The sequence below is a fragment of the Larimichthys crocea genome, chromosome XXIV (genome assembly GCF_000972845.2).
Source record: "Larimichthys crocea isolate SSNF chromosome XXIV, L_crocea_2.0, whole genome shotgun sequence".
Taxonomy (NCBI): Eukaryota; Metazoa; Chordata; class Actinopteri; family Sciaenidae; genus Larimichthys; species Larimichthys crocea.
The window spans coordinates 1,829,108-1,845,803 of record NC_040034.1 but is presented as its reverse complement, the minus strand read 5'-3'; the positions used below and the strand labels follow the sequence as shown (position 1 = coordinate 1,845,803).

Genomic DNA, 16,696 nt, shown 5'->3' with positions numbered 1-16,696 from the left:
GGTTACTGCAGGGAGCTTGTCCTCTGTTCCTGTACAAAAAGCCTGTGGTTAGAGACCTTTACAGGCCAGCTGGTGGCTCCGCTACACAGTCAAGATTATGTAATAAACAAATTATGCACCAAAGGATGCAATTCTGGAAGTTTCAGGTTCAATTTAAACTATAAATGATATAAAAGCAATAGTTTTTTACTGAAAATTACTTAGAATTTCCTGCTAATTTCAAACAAACCTGTGATCCCGGACTTAAACTCACTCACTAACCCAGCTGAAATGTAACGCTCAGGGCCTGCAGCTGTATGATGTGTCTGAGGAACCTCCAGGCTACTGTCCTCCATGAATCACAGTGACTGTGAATCTTCATTGCAAGTACGTGAGCGCCACCTGCTGGGTTTCTTTGTAACATGACATGTCTCAATTCAGTTTCTAGAGAACTTCCCTCATTTATAAACGTCTCTATGGCCTCTTCCTTAGAAATTTGCAGAAAGGGAATAGTTGTATCTGTGTGTTGTATCAGCTGTTAGGCCGGTTTGTGATAATGTTGGCCTGAACACTCTGAGGGCAGAGGTGAAGTGGGAACAGTGCAACAATTGAAGGAAATCCCCACAGAGGCTGCAGACTCTCCAGTGGTTAGATTCCCACAGTTGAATTATCCAGAACCTTGTCAAGAAACATTGCCAAGGCCTTACCTCTGTCTACGTCAATGGTTCTGATTTCTTTTTTGACCATACTTCTGTCCTATCACCCTGTGTATAGCAAAAAAAAATGTCCTCTATTATAAAGAACACAAGAAACATGCCTTTCCCTAAGCAAGCCAATAAAGCCATTGTTGCAGAGTATTGATCCCAAGGAAATGATGCAAAAGGAAACAACCCTGTTTCCCAGTGTTATGTCCCACACAGATAAGCAACACACTTGCTAATTTTAAAGCCAGAGAGGGAAGGAAGCATGACAGCAAAGTTTCCGCCGTAGCAAACACTGCAGAGGGGGGAGAAAAGGCAAAAAAGCCTGTCTTGGAAAAAGCTCAGTGTTGTCGCCTGTCTGCTCGGAGTCGGTGTGGAATCCAAACAGCAGTTTATGGTGGAATTATGGCACAAAATGAAACACATCCCATTTTGGAGATACTAAAATCTTTTAATCTTGGTGAGTGTATCTGTGTTTGTTTCTTGTAAAGCTCCAGGGACTGTTTTGCAATCTGTAAGAGGAGAATGTTAGAATGTTGTATTGTTAAAAAAAAAAGCAGTTGTGATATAAAAAATCTGTTAAATTATGTTAAATTTCCACAAACTGGATTTTTTAAGGATTATTGAAACACACTTTACTTTCAGTCTGATGTCTCCGCATTTAGAAAATCGACAAATGAGCTCTGAATAAAGCACTCAGTAAGTTTAGGGCCAAAATATATTCAATAAAAATTAACAAATGTACCATCTGGTTATCTATTATTGTCCAAACAATTATTATAAATCACATATTAGGAATAAATTTCCAGAAAACAACTCTTTAACTGCAGCTTATAAACCTTTCTGACATTTATTAACTCAATTTGTATCACTGTGACAGTTTCTACCTCTGTTTCTTCCATTTAGATTATTGTTTTTAATCTCCTATATAAGTTATTCCTTAAAATCCTTGTTTTACTTGTATATCATATCTTAACGTTGTTGTAGAAAGGTGCATATATACTTGCCTCGAACAACTTTTGTAGTCAGCCACTATTCTCTAAAGTTCTCTCCCACATTATTTCAAGAAGAACGTGAGAATCAAATGATAAAAAGTTTTTCTTTTCATGACTCAGACCAATGACATGGTCTGTCTGTGCTTCAACACAATGATACTATATAGAAAGTGAACCCACACGCAGGTATGATATAAGATTTTATATAACACGGTGCCCGGTATAGCAGCATCCAGCAATAAAAAAATCAATAGAAAGAACAAATCTGGCACATATGAGCTGTACTTTGTTCAGCTCTTGCAACAGCTCCTTGTCTATGCTAATAAGATTTCATTTCTAACTTGAAATGCAGCTGAAACAGCCATCTGGAGAAATCATTTTTAGCACAACACAGTGCATCCTGCCTCACACTGTACCAAACGTTTCCAGTCATTATTCTGATCACTCTGTACTTTCCCGTTTCTGACATTCTGCATTGATGTTCTTCCTTCCCAGGCGATATGATTCTGGCTTTCTGTTTGTCTGTGCTTGTGGGCCTGCTGCTGGGGGCTTTGGTCTACGTTCTGTTGACCTGGGCATCCAGGCGCCAGGCCACGGCCAGAATCACCAGACGCTCTAAAAAGAGATCGACCACTTCACAAGCAAACAACCCCATGAGCAACCAGATGGGCCTCTACAGAAGCACTTTTCTAAGCGTCTACAGACAGCCATCTCTGGAGCCAGTGGGCCCTCTGGGGAGTAAACCCGGCTTAGAGACCTCCACCTTTCGCCCAGCGAAGAAAAGTAGACCTGCCCTGGACATGGGAGAGGACACTGAGGTCATCATGCCTGAGGACACAGCAGCTTCAAACTCGGAATCGGATTCGGCATCCCTTGTGCCAAATAAACGGCATTCCTTCTGGTTGGGTAACAATGGACTTAAAGGTTTCCTGCCGTCACAGACTCCCCCTCCTGCATATGACAGCGTCATCCATGCCTTTGAAGAGACCTGCACTTGAATCTGTCCATGTAAATACAACAAGAACTGAAAAAAAAGGAGGATTACATGGGACTTTCTGCTTGTGTTCTGCACAATCAAACAGCTTCAGACAGCTTTCAATCTAAATCCTTCACTGAAGTGTCATATTATGAGATATCAGGGGTGCAACTAACAATTTTTTTTTAAATAATGGGTTAATTTGTATGTTAGTTCATCCATTAATCAGTATGTTTTCTCTATGGAGTGTCACACATCAAACATTTTCATTTATATTCATAAATTAATGACCAGTAGCAAATCCACACTAGAGAAGATGATACAAGCTGATTAATCGATTGATCATTGCACTTCTGATACAAGTTGTTTGTGGCCATCTCATGACCCGTGATGTCGTCCAAGGTAAAGAGAGTATGAGGGTGTATTTCACACACGGTGTTCTTCACAGTTATATTATCTAATATCACAATAAAGGTTTAATGATGACTTTATTTCAGTGCTTGTGCTTTTGTGCAGTTTATAAAGTCTAATGTCATCAGAGGCTGAACTGTAAGACAGTTATGGTGCAATCAGTTATCTAATTAATAATAATTAACACTGGCAGGAGGGCAGGACAGCACAATCAGCACATCAGGGTCTTGTGTCAAGAACTTCATCACAAAGATGGGGTGCGCCGTGTGAGGTTGCCATTAGGAAAGAAACCCCCTCCTGAGGTGCAGCAATGTGATATTATATCAAACACAGCAGCCTGTGGACCAGATCAAATCAGGATTTATTCATTTTTTTGGGTTAAAGCGTCAATAATTATCTAAAGGGATTCTTGGCAGGTTTATTGGATGGTGCCGGTGCTGTGGTTTTTAACAAGACTTGAAGTTCGGGGTCCATTTTTTTCCGTGCTACCTGCCTCATGGCAACCCGTTTTCTTTTATTTTTTATTTATTTATTAAAGCCACAACCCCGAAGTGCGCCAGCGGAGAAGCGCCTTGGCAACACGACCGCACTGTGCGCCGCCCGCCTCTGGATCAACGCGGTTCCAGGTACGTACAAGCCCGCATCATGTTTTATCCATCTGATGAAAGCACCACCGCAGATCACTGCTCGATCCAGACTGCTGCATGCGGTCAGATACCAGGCTCCAAGCCGCCTGTGAATGAGAAATGTAATGGATGTGATGTGTAATGTGGGGAGAGACCTTCACAGGGGAGATGATAGGACTTTTATTGGATGCTGCTGTTAATCTGCATTCTTTAATGTTTCATTCCTCTCATCTGCATTAGGACATTTATTTTTTATTTTTAAATGTAGGGATACAGGAGTTCACATCCTTGCCTTGGCTGGCTGCTCTGCTGTTTGACGTAAAATGGGAAGAGCGGACAGTATCAGTACCCATGGAGACTGCGAGTGCACTCCAATGCAGTGTTGCTGTTGCATAGAGACTGAGAGAGAAAAAAAACTGTGAATTTCAAGGTTGATGCACTGAATGACAACGCGGCTATTTTAAGCAAGAGCCACCCTCTTATATATATATTACCTTATGTGTTGAATATCTATCTTCTTCTTAATTGCAACAGGATTCTCCAGAAGCCACAATCCTGTCATGAAGACATGGGCTGGACCAGTGTCATGAAAGAAGCTGCTCTCTGAAGTGAATGAAGAGCTGGACAACATCTGGCTACATGATGCATTTTACTTCCCCTTAGATTTTCTTTTTTTTTTTTTGGTAAGCACAAAGAGCAGAGCAGCCATTACCCTTCAGTGCATATCATCTGATTGGAAATATGGACCCATTCAATGGAGGAATTTTGACTCAACATGCCCAGGAACTATGAGGTATGTTGAATTTCTGTATCTAAAGTCATAAACTTGTTTTTGTTCAGCCAAACATTGCTCAGATTTCCAAAGAAGTTTCCAGAGATACTTTAGATTATTTCAGTGAATTGTGTTATATATGATTCAAAAGATATGAATGATAGGGGGGAAAAACATTTATTTGACTAATTTACTTTAGGCTGAATAAAATGTAGCTTCAATGAAGAGATGAAACAAGCGGAATTAGATGATTTAACAAACATAAAAATGACAAAGCTGTATGTTAAAGGGTTAAAGGGTTTGGTGTGTAAGTGGATAAACACTTTCAGAAGATATTCTCATTAGAAATGCATCTTTAACTCTAATTCAGGACAGTATTTGAACGAGATTTAAAATTTAAGGACTCCGTTTGAGTATTTCAACCCGTGTGAAAATACTGCAAACATTTTTGTTAAGGCCCTAAAATTGGAATATATGTGATATATATTTCAAAAGATGCTCGAAGTTCTAGTTTGTGAATCTGTCCAAATAAAAGACAGACTGTAGTGATGATGTCATCTGGAGCTGCTCCATAGACAGTGAATAATAGAACAACAGCTTAGAGAGCAGCAGCCATGGTGATTTTACTGGTATAAGGGCACATTTAGTGATTCACTGTTGCAAAAGCTCTGCTCACTCAAAGAGGGCCTGAGCCTCTTTTTGTTTCAGTCACTGATCTGATGCCTGCGTGTGAACCCGCTCAGCAACTTGACGCCCATTGGTATCTGTGCATTTACCACAGGTATACATTATGAGCCGATGTATTGTAAGCTACTGGTGGGTCTTGTTTCAGGTGGTTTTCTTTTACTTTTTCACCTTTAGTTAGCAGATTTTTTTAATATTAAATCCATCATCATGCTCTTAATTTGATCACATTGCCCGTTCTCACCACAAGATCCATTTAGCACCAACATAGAATTAAACATGTTGAAATTCCCCATTTTTTGAGCATAAGATGGTTTAGAAGTTGAGATTAAAAGTTCATTCTTGACCTTGGAAACAGTAACCACAAGGCCCAAGAATGAATATTTAATCTCAGCTGTTTAATCGGTGTGTTTTACTTCTTCTTGTAAAGTTTATGACCATTGTTGGCAATGTATTCCCTGTCTGATTAACCCAAACTTTCCTAAATAAGTAAATTTAGGCTCACAGACACACGGTGATAATGTAAATAAAATCTGATTTCATGAGGTCAGACAGGTTGTACTTGAACTCGCCTCTTCCTTTGCTTTACCTACCAGCCTGGTCACTCAGTAGGGATGTTGGCTGCTGTGGAACATGGTCCCATCCTGTGCAGCGACTCCAACATCCTCTGCCTTTCGTGGAAAGGCCGGGTCCCCAAGAGCGAAAAAGACAAGCCGGTCTGCCGGAGACGCTATTATGAGGAGGGCTGGCTCGCCACAGGGAACGGGAGAGGAGTTGTTGGGGTGACGTTTACATCTAGTCACTGCAGGAGGGACAGAACTACACCTCAGAGAATCAATTTTAATCTGCGAGGACACAACAGTGAGGTGTGAGGCTTTGAATCCAGCACTATGGCTTTTTTTTTTGCAATATGTTGTTATTGGAAGAGAGTTAAATACATAAAGAGAAATCCTGCAGACATCAGTGTTTACTGTCTTTGACAACAAGACAAAATGAGATGAAGCTGTAAAGATGTCCACAGGGAAATGTAATCATTGCAGCAGCAAAGAGGATGAATCAAGAAATCTGCATATAGATATAAAACAGAGGTAAAATAGAAAAGCAGTCATCTATTGTAACTCTTAAATATACAGCATGTATAAAAGCAGGAAAATATTATAAAAGTATGCAATAGTCTGGCATATAATAGACCTAAATGTGCATTAACACATTGAAATGTAGCATAGAGAATATGAAACATATGCAGTAATCAATGTTATATGAGGCATTTTGTATGCCGTATAAAACAAAGGAGAAAAATGAGATATGCAAAATGAAAATAATGAAATTAGATATGTGTAAAATGTGCACTACATTCACTATAATAGGTTTTGTCTTGGCATGCTTTGTAAAATACATTTTTCAGCTGATCCATCACATCAGATTTACAGGTTCAGATAACGTTAACGTTACGTTTGCAGCTCCTCATGCTGCATGCTGACTTCTAACTGCAGTGCTCATAATGTGTATTAATCATGAATGCTCCTCTGTGCAGAAAGCCACCTGTGTTTGTTAAAAAATAAATAGTAACAGTGTTTTTGGGGGATGTTGCAGGTTGTGTTGGTGCGTTGGAATGAACCCTTTCAGAAACTGGCCACCTGTGATATGGAAGGAGGTATTTTTGTGTGGATCCAGTATGAAGGACGATGGTCTGTGGAGTTAGTGAACGACAGAGGAGCCCAGGTAGACACTTTTTTTTTCTGTTATCACCTCATAAAGCACCAAGACTGTAATTTGATGACACAAATGTCACTTCTTTCCCTTCAGGTCAGTGACTTCACTTGGTCACACGATGGCACTCAGGCCCTCATCGCGTACCGGGATGGCTTCGTGTTGGTCGGCTCGGTCAGCGGTCAAAGACACTGGTCCTCCGAGATTAACCTGGAGAGTCAAATCACCTGTGGCATCTGGACACCCGATGATCAACAAGTAACCTTTCTTTATGTCATATTGCAGCTGCTGAGCATTTCCATCATGTCGGCTATTAAAGTTTCATGTACAACGCCCCGCAGGTCTTGTTTGGTACGGCAGACGGTCAGGTGATAGTAATGGACTGTCACGGACGAATGCTTGCCCATGTTCTCCTACACGAGTCTGATGGGATCGTGAGCATGTCTTGGAACTGCCCTGATTTCCTGGTTGAGGACAGCACAGAGAGCGACACTGACTCCGATGACAGTATTCTGCCTTTAGGTAACAAACACATCCCCTCTGCTCGTACTGCTTCTTTATGTTGGACATGTAAAGCTAATGTACTCACTGTTTTCTTTTCTTTGGTCCTCCAAGTGCGCAGAGTCAAACCTTTGTTGACAGTCACCTTCCTATCAGGAGATATCAGCTTAATGAACAACTATGATGACCTCTCTCCTGCTGTTATTCGCTCAGGGCTGAAAGGTATAAAAAACAATGTTTTAATGTCACATTTACATGCATGCTCATCATGATCCATAACACAAAGAGATTTATGCTCTCCTTCACTCTGCAGATGTCGAGGCCCAGTGGTGCTCCCAGGGAGACCTCCTGGCTGTGGCCGGCATGGAGAGACACGGGCTTCCTGCCGACTCTGCCTGCGCGTCCATCATGAGGAACGCCCTTGTTAAGTTCTATAATGTCCAAGGAGAACACATCTACACGTTGGAAACTCCAGCACAGGTCAGTCCTGTTTGAATTTAGGGATACAGTAAATCCCTGGAGAACATGGAATAAAATAATTATTACAATAATCATAAGCATAACGATTCTGCGAGATATATTTAAGATTATTTTTGAAGAGACAAAGAGTTATACTGCAGCAGATTCAGGAGAATGTCACAACCTTTATTTATGTTGAACTTTTCAAAATAAAAGCTTCAATAGAGATGGTAAATAATAACAGATAATTAAAAAAAACCCCAAAAAACAGTGACCTCATGTAACATAAACTTAATGGACACTATACAATGATAGTTTGTGAAAGTCAGGTAGATATTGCTAATAGCTATGCAGTAAGGTGCACACTATTCTCCAAATATTTTATTTACCAAATGATTAATTGAATAAACGAGAAAATAATCACCATGTTAATAAAATTAATAATTATTTTAAGGGTCTGAAATACAAAAGAAAGACAGACAGGGTTGGAAATGAACCAGTAGCACAAGAGATGTGATGAAATGTTCTTGTTACGTAAGTGAGTGACTGCCAGTGATTGTCCTTTACTGTAGAGAAGTGATTGTGAATGATTGTGTTTCAGAGACCCATCACCACCATCTGCTGGGGTCACAGAGACTCTCGTCTGTTCCTCGCATGTGGACCGGCGCTGTATGTGGTGCGTGTGGAGCACAGGGTGGCCAGCCTCCAGCTTCTATGCCAGCAGGGCATCGCAAGCGCCTTGCGAGAGGAGAAAGATGTGGGGAAGCTGAACATGCCCTCGCTGCTCTGCTCTTATGTCACCACCGCTTTCATACCCACCATCAAGGTGCATTCATCTCTCGCTCGAATTCTGTGCAGGCAGCTTTCTTACCGACATTGTTGCACTGCGATAATGCAAAAAAAACTGCTGACTGTTTTCATTGCAGCGTCGAGCAGTTCTACAGCCCTTTCCTTTCTTTGTTCTAGCCCCCAATCCCTGACCCCAACAACATCCGTGACTTTGTCAGCTATCCCACAGCTGGGAACGAGAGGCTGCACTGCACTATGAAGCGAGCAGAGGACAGCCCTGAGGCAGGCGGACCCTGCTACACTCTCTACCTGGAATATTTAGGAGGGCTGGTACCCATTCTCAAAGGACGACGCATCAGTAAACTACGGCCAGAGTTTGTCATCATGGATCCAAAAACAGACAGCAAAGCAGGTGGGCTTGGACCTTACAGGCTCTTGTAGTTTTCATAGGGACTATATTTTACAGTGAGGTGTGTAAGCACAAATGAATCTCCATCACACCTACACCTATAATGACTGGAAGTAAAGGGAAACAGGTAGCTTGGCTTTGTCCAAAGTCCGCCTACTATTGTGTTTTGTTGTTGTTGTTTATTTATTGTGTACATAGACAGAAATGTAACTGGTGTTGCTATGACAACGAGATTATATATATATTTATATACTACAAAAAGATGCATTTTTGCATATTCTCATCTAACTATTGGCAAAAAATGACTAAGCAGATTTTTTCCCCAAGTGTACATCTGAAGGAAAAAGCTCTTGAGCTTCCTGATGTTAGCCGACTGGCCAAAGGTCAGAAATCTTGTTCCTTGTCAACTTGAAATTAAATCTGCGCCTGGTTATTCTCTTTAAACCTCTGCTGCATTTTAAAAAATGTGCATATTTATGTGGAGGGCCCATCATTCACCTTGAGTAAGAACAAGTACAGACTCCGGTGATGACTGCTCTTCTCTGATGTAACACAGTCTGAGGCCTGAGACAGGAATAGAGTGTACCACGACCTGGCGAGGCACCAGGGTTGCATTTAGCCTCCGGTCTCCAACAAACATATATTTGCTTTTCATATTTACTCAGAGGTTTAATACCGTGTTAGTATGCACTAGGACTCTGTTCAAACTCACCTTTTCGGCTTTGTGCTTTTATTTCCAGAGGAGGTGTGTGTGAATCCCATGATTTCATACACTGACAGCTGCAACTGCTCTGACTCCAGTGACATTGAGTTAAGCGATGAGTGGGTCGGGAAGAAGTCACCGAAGTTATCCCGAGGAAACAGGTCACCCAAACTCTACATGTCAGAAATCATACACATAAATGACACGTTACACAGGCCTGAGTGTCTGCGGATATGTCTGTGGCATTTGTCGCCATTTGTCAATTAAAGATTTCAGAAGTAGAAGATAAATAATTATTTACCTCTTTGTTTCAAAGGATGAACATGGAATCGAGAAAATCTCCCAAACTTTCACGCGCCAATCAGGAAGGCCAACGGTCGCCACGGTTACCGACAAAGAAGCCTCCAGTTCGCTCTCCCAGTCTGACACGTCGAGAGTTTTCAATGGATGGGATCACAGAGGTACAAATCTGCATTATTTGACCTAATCATACCGTAATGAGTAATGATGAAATGAAATGATGAAACCTAAAAAAAAAACAGATGCATTCATGATGTTAATACCATTTTATTTCATTCTTGTTTCCATCTCTTCGTGTTTTAAAGCACAACTACCTTGCTCAAGTCACATCCAACATTTGGGGGACAAAATTTAAAATAGTTGGACTCGCCTCTTTTCTCCCAACCAACCTTGGTGCAGGTAAGTGTCATAGAAGTCACCCTTATACAGTATGTCACCGTAACAGTCACAATAACTGTCCTGTACTTTGTGTTTCAGTCATCTACAAGACAAGTCTGCTTCATCTGCAACCGAGACAGATGACGATCTACCTTCCAGAAGTGCGAAAGATTTCTCATGACTTCATGAGCCTGCCGGTGTTCAACCCCAATGTGTTCAGTGAGGACGAGGACGATTTACCAGGTGTGAACAAAATGTTGAGTTTAAATGCACCTGACAAAGTTTTTGCATGTGCTAAGGCGTCACTTACACACTTCTTCCTCTGTGTTTTTATGAAGTGATGGGGCCATCCGGAGTGGCAGGAGACAATCCTCCCTGCACAGTCAACATTCCCATCGCTCCCATCCACAGCCCAGCTCAGGCCATGTCTCCAACTCAGAGCATCGGCCTGGTTCAGTCTCTTCTGGCCAATCAGAATATTCAGCTCGATGTCCTGACCAACCCCACGGCGACTGCAGCAGCTGCAGCTGCGGCGGCGGCGGCATCCGTCCCTGTTAGCGATCATGGGCAGGATGCAGTTGCATCACCGTACCCAGTGCCAACTAGATACTCAAACCCCGGCCAGGTGATCTTCAACGGACTGGAGATGGGTCCTCTTCTTCCTGGTACTCTTCCTCCACCGCCTCCACCTCACCATCTCCCACCGCAGCCTCACCCGCAGAGGTCTCATTCACAGCAGCCTCGCCAACAGCAGTCCAAACAGTCGCAACAAATGCAGACGCAACAGCAGCAGCAACAGCAGCAGCAACAACAGCAGCAGCAGAAACTGCTTCATCATCAACAACAACAGCAGCAGCAGCAACAACACCACCTTCAGACCCAAGCACAACAGCAACAACAGCAATTACAGCAACAACATCAACAGCTACAGCAACTGCACCACCAGCAGGCGCTACTCCAACAGCAGCAGCAACAACATCAACACCAGGTTCAGCAACACCAACAAATGCAACAAAACCAACAGCACTCCCCGGTGACACCCCAACAACTTCAGCACCAACATCAGATCCAGCAGCAGCAGCAGCAGATGCAGCTGCAGCACGAACAGATGCAGCAACAGCAGCAGCAGATGCAACAGCAGCAGCAGCAGATCCGGCAACAGATCCAGGAGATGAGGCAGCAGCAGCAGCAGCTCCAGCAGCAGCACCAGCAGATCCAGCAGCAGCATCAACAGATGCAGAGGCAGCACCAACAAATGCAGCAGCAGCTGAAGATGCAGATGTCGCTGCCGCCTCCTCCGACCGGCTATCCGACCATTTCATTACAACAGATTCATATTCTGCCTCAGATTCCTCCTCCTACCACCGAGCCGGGGCTCGGCAGGGGCGAGCATGGACACACTCTTAAGCCGAGTATGCCAAGGACTTTACCTCCCTTCACTGACATGGATGGATCTATGGAGATCCAGATGAGGAAGGTTAATCCTCCTCCTCCATACCCGGGCACCGTAGTTTCTGCAGCGGCCACAGCTGCCACTACGCCTCAAACTCTTGTCACAAACTGCGACAGCCCAAGTGTTCTGGCACCAGACCCCTGCCTCAAGAAGGATGAGTTTTTGCTTCACCCTGTCACCTTACAGTACCCAACACCTCTGGGGTATGAAAGGATCACAACCTTTGACAGCAGTGGCAACGTGGAGGAGGTTTGTCGGCCACGCAGGCGACTCATTCGCAACCAAAATGCGTATGCGGTCCACGGTTCGGCCACGCTGAAAGTCACTTCTTCTGAGAATAAAAAGATTCAGCTTCCCTACAGCTCGGCAACACTGAGCCGTCTCTCTGTCCCACGCTACTCAATACCTAGCGGAGACCCCCCTCCTTACCCTGATCCAGCCAATCAAGTACCTGCTACACTTCCTCCTCCTCAGAGAATTGACAGCAGCCTGATCCACGCCACTCTACGCCGTGACCGCAGAGACGTGGGACTTAAAGTGCCACAGATGATGGAAAGCTCAAGGACCCTTCCCTCCAGGGCTAAAATAAACAGTGCACTTGCACTCACCTACCAGCAGAGGGTGCCCACTGCGTTGTACACATGCACACAGTGCAGCAGCAACAGCAGTAGCACCAGTGTCAGCGTCAGCGGTGGTGGAACCACAAGTAGTGGCATCGCAGGTGGCACGGTGGTGAGGCAGGACTTCCCACCAGGGAAAGGAGCGCATCACAGCACCATCATCGTGCACTCTAAAGGCACCTCTCCTCTGGCCTCTCAGTCATCCTACAGTCTGCTGGGTGCTGTTGACAACAGCAGGGACAGGACAGTGTACGTTAACTCTGCTTTCACCGAAGACGAGACTTTAAGTCAGCAGTGTCACCTTGAAAAGTCTGTACGTCAGCTGACTCTCGGGGATGTCAGTTTAACAGTCAAACGCCCTCCGCCTTACCAGTGGGACACCTCGACCACAGAGGAGTTCTGGCTCACCCCGGAACAAACAATGTTGGCTCCTCCGCCAGGACCTCATAAACAGCCTCCACTCATCATCAGTCAAGCTCAGCACTTGGACATGACGCGACTACCCTTTGTCCTCACGACTAAACCTCCAACAAGTCCGAGCACGAGCACTCTTACTTTCCCGTCAGGTTACCAGATATCCCTGTCACCTTTTCCTCCAGGTGTAGGTCACAGTGGTCCTCCACTTCAGACCTTACAGAACCCTCCACCACAGTGCTCTCCAAATGAAGTGGTTGGTTCAGTTCCTTTTGCTCAGCAGGATCCCAACTTGGTCTTGCCACCGGGCTATCCTCCAAACCTGGCTAACTTGGCCTGCTGCCCTCTCCCTCCAATGTATCCAGGAGCCAGCTCATGTGCCGGACTTCAGCTGCACCCTGTCAACCTCCACCCGTGGAATCCTTACCCTTGCCCGCCTCCCATGCAAGACCCTCCAGCACCTCCCCTCCCAACCAAAACCCATCAGATTTTAGAGAAGCCGATTCTCTCCCCTCCTCCTCCCACAGCACCGCCTCCACCACCTCCTCTCCCGCCTCCTCCTCCACCTACTGAGCTACCGCCATCTAAAAGTGCCACAGAGGATCTAGCAGAGTCGGCCAACAACTTTCCAGAGCCATCATCTCTGAATGAAAGCCCCGTGCCGCAGGAGTCCGAGCGCTTCAACAAGAAGAGCCGCAAAAGACTGGACAGCAGAGCCGAGGAGGCCAACATGCCCACCGTCTCCGAGGGCAAGTCCAGGAAGGAAGGACGTGCGCTCTCTGACTTCAACACTCTCATTTCCAGCCCAAGGCTCGGGAGCAGAGAGAAGAAGAAGCCCAAGGGTCAGAGAGAGCAACTCAACAAAACCAAGAAGATGAGCAGGACCACAAACGAGTTCCAGGATAGCTCAGAGAGCGAGCCGGAGCTGTTTATCAGCGGCGACGAGCTCATGAACCAGAACCAGAGTAGTAAGAAGAGCTGGAAGAACAAGCGCAGCATGCGTATGGCGAGTGAGCTGGAGGAGATAAAGTGCCGCAAGGCGAATGAGAGAGAGGATCGTAGTTTGGGAAGTCAAGGATTTGTCTACGTCATGGCCAATAAACAACCATTGTGGAACGAAGCCACCCAGGTCTACCAGCTTGATTTTGGAGGACGAGTCACGCAGGAGTCAGCAAAGAATTTCCAAATCGAGCTGGATGGTAGACAGGTAACGTGAGCTGAAATGATTCATCAGTTGGTTGACGCGTTGGTTCATACATGCTTTTTAAAATGTCTTCCTCTCTTCTGTCTTTTTTCAGGTGATGCAGTTTGGACGAATTGACGGGAATGCCTATATCTTGGATTTCCAGTATCCTTTCTCAGCAGTGCAGGCATTTGCTGTTGCCTTGGCCAACGTGACTCAAAGGCTGAAGTGAAGGGATTACTTTGTGTTGTTGTGTAGACTAATTCAAAATAAGCCACAGCGCTCTTGGAGGTGTTCCAGGTGTGGGGCTATAGCTGTGAAAATGTCAGTGCCAGTGTCAGTGGTGGTTCTTTTTTTGAAAGAAAAGATTAATGTACGAGTTGGTCTTGCACGTGCAGATCATTTACAGTCTGTCTGTCGAAGGTAAAGTCAGTCTAGGTCACTGGTCATGGAGACTAAACTAGTTGCTCCATAATTTCTAGTTCATATGTTGAATGTACTCGAGCTAATTTTATTTATTATTAAAATGTTATTGAGTCAAAAAAAAAAGAAGAAAGGAAGTCAGCCTTCCCTGGATAAACAAAAGGTTAACTAAGTACATGTTGGGAATTGCATAAAAGCAATCTGGAGGTTTAGTACCATATGTGGTGCCAAAGACATGATGATTCAAGAAATATCAAATTAATTAATATTTTATATATGTTTGTGCTGTAAGGGTTACTTTATTGTGAGATACGGTGGTATTCAAAATTGCAAATAAATGTTCACAAAGCCATACCATATCTGAAACAAACACTGCACTATTTCAATTCAACCAGTTCACTTAATTATAAGATTTTACAGCGAATGTCAAATCCCATTTATTCAAGGCGATGTTTTGATTTTTTAGTCTGTTATGTGTGTCTTCTACATTATGTTAAAATTGCTGAACATGCAATAGAAGAATATATTTGATTCTGTAACCTCGACACAAACAGTTGAGTACAGTTTGAAACCGTAGTTTGTATATTTTCTATTCATGATACTTCTATGAAGTGGTGCAATGAACATAGTGAATCACATTCCTTTGGCCACGATACTGCAAATCATTTTCAGTCAGAGCTTTTATGATCTGACACTGTATTCTTCTTTGTTTTTGTTTTTTTAAATCTGTAAATTCACATCTTCATTTCCAAAACTCCCCCTCTGAAGTTTGGTAGATGGTTAGAAAGCCGTCCCATCCCCCACAAAGTAAAAATTTGTACAGAGATCCTCTCAGTGAATCTCAAACTCGGTTGGCTCGGTGTTGTTTTCATGGGTGTTTATGATGCTACTGCATCAGTAGTTTGCCTCGTTGGAAATCAGTGCTGCTTTAGCTAGATAGAGCTTGTGTGCAATAACGCTACTACATAGAACTGATGTTGTACTTGCAAAAGAAAATACGAAGCTGCTTGCACTGTGTATTTAGTAAACGACCTAACATCATTATATGCTTAGAAAAAAAATTGTGCGTATATGTTGCTGATTTTAGTAATTTTGTACTTCACCTTTGCTTTAACATGGTACCAAGAGTTTTTCGATGTTACACTTGTAGAAAAAAAAAAGAACGAGAATAAACTTGCAAAGGTATCAAATACAACATATTCATAAGATTAACTGTTAGTAAGAGTGAGATTCATGTAGATTTGGTGCTAATATATATATAAAAAAACAAATATGGAAATGTCTGGAAGGTTATTTTAAAGTATATGAAGAAAGACTTTCGAGAGAGGCTGCAGGACGTTTAGTGCAGAGAGATTTAATTGAACAGCTTTTCATTTAACGCAGCTTCAGAGACTTCAGCGACAGCGTGTGTCAGTTATCAGCAATACTGCCTAATGAATAGTTGGTTGCTTGTTTTGTTTTTTTTGTTTTTTGTTTTTTCTCTCTCTTATTTTGTGAAGGAAACAAATATGATATGACCATAGGTTCACATTGACCTATAGGCTGGCCAAAATGTAATAAAAAAATACATTGTTCCAATGGTTGTTGTCGTTTTATTTCAGGATATCAGGAGCTCACGTCACGGTCTTCCTCATCTGTAGTTATAAAGGGATTGATAAATACTAAAAATAAAGTACTAAAAATAGTGCTAAAAAGTAATAAAAGTAAATAAATGACTTGATTGTTTTTTTTTTTTTTACAAAAACAAGGTCACAGAAATATCTCTAAAATGTAAAAGTTCATATATTTAGATATAATAATAAATAATAACAACTGTATGGATAAATTATGATATATTAATATGTACATAATTTGATTAATGCACTTTTTTTAGATTATACAAATATACTGTAAAACTTTGCCATAGTGGTAGTCATAAAAACTCATATTTATTATTGCAAGACAATGACATAATAATAATAAGAACACATAAAAACAAATCATAACATTGAGATATTAATACTGATGCTAACAATAGTAAATAATTCAGGCTTATTATCTATATATCGAACTTATAGTCCAATGAAATTTCAAATGTATTCAGTGTTAGTCCAAAATTTAATTTATCCAATCAGTCTACCTTTATACTGTGTCTGTTTTATACTGTCTGTGACAGTCTACATTAGAAAGGGTCTTTGCCTTCAGTCACTCTATCCTCCTTTCTAAAGAGT

General features: G+C 42.7%; 2 protein-coding genes across 2 annotated transcripts; both read left to right on the top strand.

Annotated features, from left to right (window-relative positions):
- Positions 1–945: 945 nt before the first annotated feature.
- On the top strand, positions 946–3,142 carry myct1b (myc target 1b). Its single transcript, XM_010749634.3, has 2 exons — positions 946–1,140; positions 2,171–3,142. The coding sequence occupies exons 1-2, from the start codon at positions 1,086–1,088 to the stop codon at positions 2,671–2,673; spliced, it is 558 nt and encodes a 185-aa protein (XP_010747936.1). The 5' UTR covers positions 946–1,085; the 3' UTR covers positions 2,674–3,142.
- Positions 3,143–3,487: 345 nt separating this feature from the next.
- Positions 3,488–16,060, top strand: tulp4b (TUB like protein 4b). The gene is made up of 16 exons (XM_027274970.1): positions 3,488–3,688; positions 4,223–4,481; positions 5,741–6,010; positions 6,738–6,866; positions 6,951–7,112; positions 7,196–7,376; positions 7,470–7,577; positions 7,669–7,835; positions 8,416–8,640; positions 8,781–9,015; positions 9,753–9,876; positions 10,032–10,176; positions 10,321–10,414; positions 10,493–10,636; positions 10,732–14,087; positions 14,179–16,060. The coding sequence occupies exons 2-16, from the start codon at positions 4,464–4,466 to the stop codon at positions 14,293–14,295; spliced, it is 5,475 nt and encodes a 1,824-aa protein (XP_027130771.1). The 5' UTR covers positions 3,488–3,688; positions 4,223–4,463; the 3' UTR covers positions 14,296–16,060.
- Positions 16,061–16,696: the final 636 nt, after the last annotated feature.

Coding starts and splice junctions, on each gene's coding strand:
- myct1b (XM_010749634.3), top strand. CDS start 1,086: ATGGCACAAAATGAAACACATCCCATTTTGGAGATACTAAAATCTTTT. Junction 1,141..2,170: donor ACTAAAATCTTTTAATCTTG/GTGAGTGTATCT, acceptor CTTCCTTCCCAG/GCGATATGATTCTGGCTTTC.
- tulp4b (XM_027274970.1), top strand. Junction 7,836..8,415: donor CGTTGGAAACTCCAGCACAG/GTCAGTCCTGTT, acceptor ATTGTGTTTCAG/AGACCCATCACCACCATCTG. Junction 9,877..10,031: donor AAGTTATCCCGAGGAAACAG/GTCACCCAAACT, acceptor TTTGTTTCAAAG/GATGAACATGGAATCGAGAA.